At 36.7% G+C, this 11,357-nt stretch overlaps 1 protein-coding gene across 1 annotated transcript; it reads right to left on the reverse strand.

Moving 5' to 3' along the window:
- Positions 1-25: 25 nt before the first annotated feature.
- Positions 26-5,560, reverse strand: itln1 (intelectin 1). Its single transcript, XM_058779743.1, has 8 exons — positions 5,489-5,560; positions 5,182-5,263; positions 4,768-4,851; positions 4,141-4,388; positions 3,865-4,023; positions 3,532-3,652; positions 540-643; positions 26-375 (listed from the first exon to the last, which is right to left on the reverse strand). Exons 2-8 carry the CDS (start codon positions 5,240-5,242, stop codon positions 235-237), a joined length of 918 nt encoding a protein of 305 aa, XP_058635726.1. The 5' UTR covers positions 5,243-5,263; positions 5,489-5,560; the 3' UTR covers positions 26-234.
- Positions 5,561-11,357: the final 5,797 nt, after the last annotated feature.

Raw genomic sequence — 11,357 nt, forward strand, 5'->3', positions numbered from 1 at the left:
GACAACATACCAAATATATCATTAATATTTTTAAAAAGATTTATTTATTTATTTGTTAGCAATAAAGTAAGACATGACCAATGCAATGATAACGTGCTGTAGACCTGCAGTAACATTGGGATGTAGAGTTCAGATTAGCAAATGCAGCATTTATTTTAATGTGATTGTGCGTGTCTGTCTGCAAATATTAAGTGCAATAAAAAACACACTTGGTACATGACAATGTCTCCTATTTTAACGGTAGAAAATAAGCACAGCTGCTTGTATGAGCTCTTTAGATGCACCGTATCCATTTGTTGCACCGGCGTTTGCACCAAGATAGGAGAAATCGCTACAATAATTGTTTGGAAAGTAGCCACCACCACCAATGCAATACTGCAAAACACATAAATGTACAGATATAAATAACAGTAACAATACTAAGGAATAGACATGTGGCACAAAAGGGACAAAAGTCACATGAAAATCCAGCCTCAATTTACTGAAGGTCTACAAAAGATTAAGGTCAGCATTTCTGTCATTTGATTTGGGATACTCACATATTGTGCAAAACATCCTTTAGGCCTGACCCCAGAACACATTGCGAAGGATTCTTTGTAATTGTTGAAAACTCTGAATGTTACATATCCAGGGTCAAAATCCCCTGTAAGAGAATCACAGAATCATTCTAGAGTCTAAAACATACAGTTCACATGAACTGTCATTCTTAATTATCTGTTTCAAATTCATTCTAATTAAGGGGGCTGTAGAGTATTGCAGATATCTGGCATTAAACAAGATCCATTATTATTAAAGGTCCCATGGCATGAAAATTTCACTTTATGAGGTTTTTTAACATTAATATGAGTTCCCCTAGCCTGCCTATGATCCCCCAGTGGCTAGAAATGGCGATAGGTGTAAACCGAGCCCTGGGTATCCTGCTTCGCCTTTGAGAAAATGAAAGCTCAGATGGTCCAATCTGGAATCTTCCCTTTATGTCGTCATACGTGGAAAGGTTACCTCCCCTTTCTCTGCTTTGCCCGCCCATGAGAAAATGAGCTACTACCGTGCGAGGCGAGCGCAATATTTTTTTTTCCTCAAGAGACATCATGGCTTGCAAACGAGTGAAGCATGGCAGTTGCTCAGTGTTTGGATGTACAAATGAACACCAAAGTATTTTTTTAGTTCCTTCATCCGAGCCTATGGCTAGCATTAGCTACATGATAATAACTGTAACAGCATACATAAACAAACCAACTAAAGTACCGTATCCAGACACAATATTTTAAACTAACCATTCGGAGACGTCCTGCTGTAGCCGCTGAGTTGCAACTTCTTCTTCCGGTGCTTCTCCATCCGGATCAGATTCTGGGTCAAACTGAAAAGCTTGAAGGACTGTGTGTCTACGAGCCATCGCGATACATCCACTGTCTACATTAGCGCATGGTAGCGCAAGCTGGTTAAGGCCACACACCCCATAGACATAATATACGTAGACGCCTCATAGACTGACGCTGCCTATTGGAGCTGACGTATCAGCGCGGCCGCCATCTTGGATGGGTCCCCAATGCGCCCCCTGCATTTATTTCTTCCGAGAAACGTGTATCCCCAACTACAATAATCATAAGTCCCCGAATTTTTACCGGATTTTCACACGGTTTGGTTTGTTACAAACGGCAGAGATTTAGTTATGATACAGGACGCTGTCACACATTGAAAAATACGTGCTTTTATGCTAAAAGACTTTGTATTATGCTCTTTAACAAAGACATATGGTAGGCCATGGCATATTGATAAATGTATAAATTAATGAATTTTATATTTTAATAAAGAAACAAGTTTGAAGTAAGCGTCACACACACACACGACCCTTCTGTAACACATATACATACAAGCTCCCATATATACTGTACCAGCTCAGTACATTTTTTTTAAAGGCCTGGAAAAGTAAGCGTTATAATTCCAGGTCATTCCAGCATCTTTCACTACCCTGTCAGGCTTGCAACTGGGGCTGGGGAGCTAAAACCCTTGAAAAAGAACTGTTTTGCACAGCTTCTTGCGTATGATGGCACTCTGTAACTCCAGGGTACTTAATTTTGCGATGTGGTGCAGCCTTACTTTGTGAAATACAGACATCACAAATGACACAAGCATGAAATGATGGTTCTCAATTCCGAATTGGGTTTCTGCAATGTGCTCCCCGAGTAAGAACACATCCCCTGAACCAATCTCCGCCCGAACGAAACGGTTGACGAAGGACACACTGACACCTTGTTCTTTTGAGTTTTGTCGAATCACACGCTCTGCTGCTCTGACCACCTTCACTGATGCATAAGGTAATCCCACGCAATCTGGTATCAATACTGTGCCGGTTATTGCAACCGTAAACTGCACAAAATACGGGCATAGTTGCTCGCTCTCCGTTGACTCCGATTGACTCTGGTGCTAGCGTAGAGTGAGGAGACCCAACCAATATGGCGGCGACGCTGGATTACGTTCCAGCACGTCATGAGGCGTCTACGTATATTATGTCTATGACACACCCACCCTCCACCTTGCCCCGCCTCTCTCCTCCTCATTAGCATTTAAAGCTACAGACACAGAAATGGCACGTCCTAAGGAAAGCTCATTGTGGGACTGGCTCATAGTGGCTGAAATTCTGCACCAAGGCTGAATTTCGGGAAACAGTCTACAGATACAGTACTAGGGACCACTTAGGCCTATATGAAAGCATCCAAAAAGCAGCATGTCATGGGACCTTTAAGGTAAGTTGGTATAAATATGTTAACTTTAACTGGTGCTCAACAAGATTACATTTTAAAGGAACACTCCACTATTTTTGAAATAGGCTCTTGAAACCAACTCCCCGAGAGTTAAACAGTTGAGTTTTACCGTTTTTGAATCCATTCAGCAAATCCCCGGGTCTGACGGTAGCACTTTTAGCGTAGCTTAGCATAGATCATTGAATCTGATTAGACCGTTAGCATCTCGCTTAAAAATTACAAAAGGGTTTTGATATTTTTCCTATTTAAAACTTGACTCTTCTGTAGTTACATCGTGTACTAAGACTGACAGAAAATGTAAAGTTGCAATTTTCTAGGCCGATATGGCTATTACGCAGCACCTGAAAGTAGTCCCCAGCTAGGTAACTTTCAGGCGCTGCGTAATTGGTAATATCGAAACTCTTTGGTCATTTTTAAGCGAGATGCTAACGGTCTAATCAGATTCAATGATCTATGCTAAGCTACGCTAAAAGTGCTACCGCCAGACCCGGAGATCGGCTGAATGGATTCGAAAATGGTAAAACTTAACTATTTAACTCCTGGGGAGTCGGAAAATGAGCCTATTTTCAAAAATAGTGGAGTGTTCCTTTAAACTGTTGCTCCTTAAAAGAGAAAACTGACCATAAAGAAGACATTCACAACAATTCAAGAAAAATTAGAAGAAAAAATTGAAAATAGGCTACAGAGTGCTATGTGTTCTGGAAATCTCATTTAGATAAGACTAATCGACATTTATAGCCTACCTTTCACAAGTAAAAATAAGACTAACCTCTAACACGTTCTCCATATAATTCATTAGTCCTCTGCTCGTTGCCAATGTCATAAATAATAGGAACAGAAATTCCTCGATCAGTACTGCATTCCCCTGCGCCATATTTTAAAGCATGTTTCTGGGTAAAAAAAAAAGATTACTGCAAATAATGAAAGCGAAAAATTATGAACATAGGTTTAATTATTATATTCTAATTTAGCTTTCAATTACACAATTATATTATTTATTATTTAAATAATTATATATGCTATTATCTTTTTAATCTCAGAAAATCGAAGCCAGATCTCACACGGCCAGAAGCTGAAAAGTGCATTTAAACCTACAAAGTACCTTGAAGAAGTTGTAAAGGTTTCCTTTAAAAAGTGTCAGAAAGTGGGTGTTAGTGTGGTAGCGTAAAATAGAAGCAACTTTCCAGAACTCAAGTTCATGATTATTGGTAACGTGCCACACAGCAATATCTTGAGCTTTGATGTTAAAATATCCAGGGTTCTGAAACACCAATGAGAGACATATCCTTTGAATGTGTGTTTATAACCATTTTTTGTTGTTATTGGGAAATATGCACAACATCTATATTCTGCAGTTGTATTTAGACTATAACTGTACCTTGTAGTCATCATTTGTTGCAGCTTCTGGCGTTCCAAATACGACTTTATTAGACCATGCCTCATCTCCCGCAGGACATTTTGGATCATTCCCTTGTTGACTTGTCCAGCGATCACCTACAGAGCATTTCCCATTTATGTTGTTCTCATGCACACTGGCCACCAGTGTCCATCCCCCTCCATCGGTGGTCATGTCACAATAGGTTTGGTAAATATCACCCTTTTTTGAAAGCAAGTGGTACAAACCGTCTGGGGAACAGTCAGATATAAAAATGTTATGCACCTTATTCTTCAACGTAAGCTTATGGGTGAGACTTCTGGTTCATTAGCCACTATAGGGAAATAACGAGAACATGCAGGAAATGGTAAAACTGTTTAGTAAAACTACAAACCAGTGTGTTCATAATTAAGAAGATGATACATTAAAATAATATGGTAAGACACACCAATGTGCAATATCAAGCAGCAAAACGGGCTGTTTTGTATACAGCTAAAAATAGCTGGATGTGGATGAGACTGGAAGTCAGACGCATAAAATTGACAAATGGCCGCGCTGCCCACTCTTACAGGAAAAATAAGGTGGATAGTGCTGAAAAGAAATGTTTGTACTGAAAATGATCATATGTACCTTTTTTCTTTCCTTGTTTCTTCAGAAGCTCCTTGCAACTTCTTGCAGTGTTTGATTGCTCCTTATTATCTGTAGGGGCATTACCTGTGAAAAATAACATTATTGAGTTAGAATATACGTATTACACCTTACCTCATATAATTTGCTTTTAAATTTCTGGAATTTAAACGAATGATTAAACAAGTTAATAATGTCCTAATATTAATCATCCCATTGAAGAAGACACATTTCAACAATTAATTTTTTAATCATCTTTAGATCCGTAATTCAGTTTACCATCAATTCCTTCATTTTACCACGTCACCATAGAAAATTAAGAATAGGAATTATCCTTTCTTTTTCAACTACTTTTTGCTATGAAATGTGCATGTTTCAGTCATGCTACATATGCTGAAATATTTTTCTTATACTTACTGGACTCATAGAGTAGAATGCTGAATGAAATGCACAACAGGAGGAAACCGGCTGACTGCATGGTACAATGGTAAATAAATCCCTGCAAAAAATAATGAAAATATAAGGTCATTAAAAATAATAATAATAATTTCCATCTTAAAGAACACTTTAAATTTCGAGGTAAAAAACATCTGCTATACAATATGTTTTATAAACAACAGCAGATTTAATCCTCTTTCGTTTTAAAGTAGTAGTAGTAGTAATATTGGTTAAAACTGTATCAACAAAATCAATTTCAGAGAGCCCGATATGTTGGATTTCTTACTTAGGTGGAGATCAGATTAGTGTCTAATGAAGTTTGGGTTTGTTACATTAGAGCAAAATCCTTATATGTGGTAATTAAGCTGATTCATCTTCATTGTTTTTGGTCTATTGTACAAAACTGATCAGATGAAAGTTTCACAACAATTTAGAAAGGCTGCAACAATAAACCAACTGAAAGTTGGTTAACTGAATGATGACCAGCATTTTCACTGTGGTCCGTGGCCTTCCTTGTTTTTAAGACTTTGAGATAGTAAGTGCGTTACAGTTCCCAGTGAATCAGCAGCAGCCATTACTATATTCTTCAGTTTCACATGATTCTTCAGAAAACATTCTAATATTGATTTGCTGCTATGTAACAATTTAAAAGTCTTTAGTGTCACTGATCAATTTAATGCACGCTTACTGAAAATTCTAAATTATTACCGAAATTAAAAATTATTATTAATTATTTTATTAATTATTTTTAAATTATCAAATAAAATTAAATCATTATTAATCTTTCAACAAAAAACTTGATACAGATGTTTTATATATATATATATATATATATATATATATATATATATATATATATATATTAAAATAGTAGTCAGAGGGTTTTTACCATAACATTGACGCAATCATATTAGTGCCCAAAAGATGTTTATACAGTGATATTGTAATATATGTGATATTGATGATACAGGAAAAACTGATTTCCAATTAAAACATTCAAAACAGCATATGTTGAATGGAGAATGAAAATGAATGAACATTTCTTATCACCTCACCAGGTTTTCAAGTGCACACCATCTGAGGACATCTGCCCAAATCAAAGAAATTCTTTAACATTTACTGCTGTGTCCACTTAATTGGGATATTATTATAATAGAAAGTTAACTAATATTATTTAACAAATTTTGAGTTTAATATTTTATGCAGTATATTAAGATGTGTCAGAAATTTGCTGTGTACTGTATGGCAATTTACTGATTCTTGCTCAGTGTTAAATGGCTCAACCATATGAGAGCTTGATGACATTCTGAAGTTGGACAGCTGGATATACTGATAAAATATTGGCCCATTTCCTGATTTAGTTGCTTCATGAGATCACGGGGCCTGATATAATGAGCTCGGAAAGCACCGCCAGTGAATAGGTTAAAAAAAGGTGATGACTAGAATTCATCATACTTCGTCAGTTGATTGATTGTATTAAAGGGATATTTCACCCAAACATTTTTGGGTGAACTATCCCTTTAAGAATTGCAAACCTTTTTTTTTTTTTTGCATTGCAAGTTTTCTGACATGCTATGTTTAAATATGCAAATGAGGCTTTATCTAATTAAATATTTACTACTTTGCATGAATTTCCAGAACAGAAATCTGAACACTGAATAATGGCATGTTAAAAACTTGTTTCATTTTGTTAACATATTAAAGTTATTTTTTATTTTTTTTATTTATTTATTTTTTTTAATACAAGAGGGATTATTATGGTTATTTATTTTTATCTCTCCATAAATCAGAAAATACTGTCAACAGCCAGAAAAAGAAAATTCACCATGTTTTTAAGAATAAAATGTGTAAAATCAGGCAAATGATAATGAGCAAACCCTTCTGCAAAAACATTCAGAATACTGATAAGAAAAGGAGATTTCTGGCTCACTCCATTAGGGGGAAAAAAACTCATTTTGAGAAAACAGCCTTTAAAATATCTACAGATCTTTGGAGGGTCAGAGAGCTCCCGGATTTCATCAATAATATCTTAATTTGTATTCAGAAGAACAAAGGGTCTTACGGGTTTAGAAAGACATAATTTTCATTTTTGGGTGAACTATCCCTTTAACTATGTGGAAATGTGACAATACATGAGCAAGCAGTAGACAAGTGTACTATTTTAAACCTAAGAAAGAAAGAAAAGTGGCCAACTACATGTATTAATTTGAATTTAGGAAACATGCATGCTTGGTTTGATATTCATTCTACTTTAGGCATGTTTCCAGATTGCTTAGACTATTCACAGAATGAACAAAATGTTAACATGGTGGAGTGAGAAATGTTTGGACATCACTGATGTTCTAGCGCTATTGGAATTGAACGGGACACTGAAAATGGTGGAGAAGTATAACAAAAATGTAAAAGTAAGTGAGTTTCCATAACTAGAGCAGCATTTCTATATTCCACTGGGACGAAGAAATCCTTGAAAAACATCATCTTCCCTGAGCAGCTCTGTTCATCAAAGAACTCTGGCTCATTGAAACTGCCTTCAGGGGCAAGTTCCTCGATTTTAATTCAGGCGAGTTCCTCAAAATGTTAGATATTCTATTACATCAGCCAGTACCTTGGTATAACTTTAGTAAAGACCATGGGATTTCTAACTGGGGTTCTAGGGGGGTGCTAGGGGGTCTGTGGAAATTTCAAAATAAAGACTCTACAAAATGAATATTAACAGTAAGAAATACAAAAACAAATCTGCATGTAGTTTTGAGAGAAAAACTTTTTAGTGCAAACCCTGAAATGCAATGCCAAAGATACAAGGTGAAACAATGTAGTAGTGTGGCCAAAAAACATCAGTTGTCGATTACGATTACCAATAGGTTACTGCAGTGATATGAAGCACAGCTGACAGAGGTCACTTTCAAACCAAGTAGCTTCTGTTTTTCAATAAGGTGAATCCAAAATTCTGATCGGCTTGATTGATTTCTATTGAAATTATTGGAATTCTCCAGTGAGAATTCTCCAAATCATGGTTAATGTGACCTTAAAGGGATAGTTCATGCCAAAATTAAAATATTGCTTCCTTAGTTTACTTAACCATATGTTGTTCCAAACTAGGGCTGGGACAATAAATCGCTGCAGAATCGATTCCTGGATCGATTCTGATATTTTCCGAATGCATCGCGATTCCTCTGGAATCGATTCTGAGCTTAGATTTTAACAGCAGATGGCGCTCTACTCTAGTTTTTGTCTGCACACTCAAATGCTCATGAAGAAGAATTATGATGAGCGCTTGTGCGTTCGGCCCAGTCATGTAATTTCACCTCAGCTCAGAATGCTTTTATGATGTGAGATTAATGTAAACACAGCTTCAATTACTTCAACCTTTTCGAATTTTATGAATGATTATTTTAGGTTCAAGTGTGTGTAAGGATTTGGAAACAAGCAGAGTACGGCTGTTTCTGAGGCATGCAGTGCCATCTGCTGTTAAAATCTAAGCTCAGAATCGATTCCAGAGGGTGCTTTCTTCTGTTGAACAAGAATGTTGGTAGCCAAACATTTAACAGTAGCAATTGACTTCAATAGTATCCCCCCCCCCCCCCCCCACCCCCTATACTATACAACCCGACTTCCGGTAATGTTGGAATGTTTTTTTTAAATTTTGAATAAAATAAAAACTAAAATAATTTCAAATCACATGAGCCAATATTTTATTCACAATAGAACATAGATAACATAGCATATGTTTAAATTGATAAATTTTACAATTATACGCACAAAATGAGCTCATTTCAAATTTGATGCCTGCTACAGGTCTCAAAATAGTTGGGACGGGGGCATGTTTACCATGGTGTAGCATCTCCTCTTCTTTTCAAAACAGTTTGAAGACGTTTGGGCATCGAGGTTATGAGTTTCTGGAGTTTTGGTGTTGGAATTTGGTCCCATTCTTGCCTGATATAGGTTTCCAGCTGCTGAAGAGTTCGTGGTCATCTTTGACGTATTTTTCATTTAATGATGCGCCAAATGTTTTCTATTCAGCACTTCAGGACCCCTTCTACTATGAAGCCATGCTGTTGTAATAGCTGCAGTATGTGTTTTGCATTGTCCTGCTGAAATACACGTCATCTGGAGGGGAGCATATGTTGCTCTGTCAGTGTTTACTGACAGTGGTTTCTGGAAGTATTCCTGGGACCATTTAGTAATGGCAATGACAGAATCATGCCAATGAGTGATGCAGTGTCGTCTGAGGGCCCGAAGACCACGGGCATCCAACAAAGGTCTTCAAATTTGTCCCTTAAGCACAGAGATTTCTCCAGTTTCTCTGAATCTTTTGATTAAGTTATGCACTGTAGATGATGATATTTGCAACACCTTTTCAATAGGAACATTGTTTTTAAAGTATTCCACAATCTTTTGACGCACTCTTTCACAGATTGGAGAGCCTCTGCCCAGCTTTACTTCTGAGAGACTCTGCCTCTCTAAGACATCCCTTTTATAGCTAATCATCATATAGCTAATCAACTTAATTAGTTGTTAGATGTTCTCCTAGCTGAATCTTTTCAAAATTTCTTGCTTTTTCAGCCCTTTGTTGCCCCCGTGCCAACTTTTTTTTAGACCTGTATACACACACTCACACAATGCCAGGTTCACATCCGTTTGCAGTGCGTATGCGGTGCGTATTTTTTCCGTGCTCATCGTAAGGAATTAGAGCGATCACACTGCACACGGCTGCGGTCCGGCGGTGCGTTCCAGGAGCGGTGGGTCTGCAGCAGTGCAGAGATCGTTTCCACTGCATGTGCTGAATTAAAGTAACAGCGCATTGTTTGCAGTAAATATGAACATGGATTGACATGAAATGTAGTAATAACACCATACATGCATATAATTAAAGTCTACTGTGTTTCACAGTCAACACATATGGCTTTTTGTTTAGGTTTAAAGGGAAAGAGCACTTTTAGATAAACAAGGCAGTATACTAAATGGTACTGCAGGATTGCTTGTAAGAAAGATGTCAATGCAAAAGGAAAGGCAGTAGAGCTGACTGTTTCTGTCAATGGTAAGTTTGTGATAACGTAAGAAAATAGTTTAAATGTTTTTCCACTTGAGCAACTTAATATATAAATCTAGAAGTAAATGCAAAAGTAAAAATCATTGAATAATGTGTTGCTTTGCTTATATTTATTGTGTTTAAACACGTCTATGAAAGATTGTATTACTGTACTGTGTAAAAAAATAAAAATATCACAATTCTGAAAAAGCATTTTCAGTGACAATGTTTAGATTTGAAATCAAAATAATGGATAAATGTTTGTGGTAAACAGCCACAGATCAGTTGCAGACTCCTGTGTGAAAGCACAGTCAGTGCTGCTTCTGCACCGCTTATGTACCGCACGTGAACTGCATACACACTGCAAACAGAGTAGGCCTATGTGTGAACCTGGCATAAAAGGCCACCTCATATACAGCTCACAAAACCAGGCTTGTGCTGTGTGTAAGCTATTGCACGATTGTAAAAACAAAAATGCACTGCATGATCAAACATTTAGGTGAGATAAATATATATTTTTGAAAAATGTCTAAAGAATGCCCCCTCCACTCCTCAAATTAAAAAGTCCCCTCTCACAAGAGTCACCTAAGTTGGAGTATCACTATAAATAATTCTACATAATAAAAAAAGGCTTTAAAAAGATCGGTATCGGTGATCGGATCGGCAGATACTGCTTCCTGTGATCGCAATCGGTGATCGGCCTCAAAAATCCTGATCGGAGCACCCCTATTTAGTGGATAAAAGTGTAAAATTTCTCCATTTAAACATTTGTTATGTTCTCTATGTTCTATTCTGAATAAAATATTGGTTCATGTGATTTGAAAGTCTTTTAGTTTTCATTTTTTTCAAATTTAAAAAATGTCCCAACATTTCCGGAATTCAGGTTGTAGAAGTCAATGGCTACCATCAACTGTTTGGTTACCAACGTTCTTCAAAAATAAACTTATACAGGTTTGGAACAACATAAGGGTGAGTAAATAATGACAGAATTTTCTTTTTGAAAATTCCATTAAAAATCGTACAAGATCTTTAACCTAGGGATAAAAAAAAAAAAAAAAAACCCTGCTAAAATTAAATTAAAGAGATAGTTCACTCAAAAATGAAAATTATACGTCCTACATAACCC

The sequence above is a fragment of the Onychostoma macrolepis genome, chromosome 01 (assembly GCF_012432095.1).
Source record: "Onychostoma macrolepis isolate SWU-2019 chromosome 01, ASM1243209v1, whole genome shotgun sequence".
Taxonomy (NCBI): domain Eukaryota; kingdom Metazoa; phylum Chordata; class Actinopteri; order Cypriniformes; family Cyprinidae; genus Onychostoma; species Onychostoma macrolepis.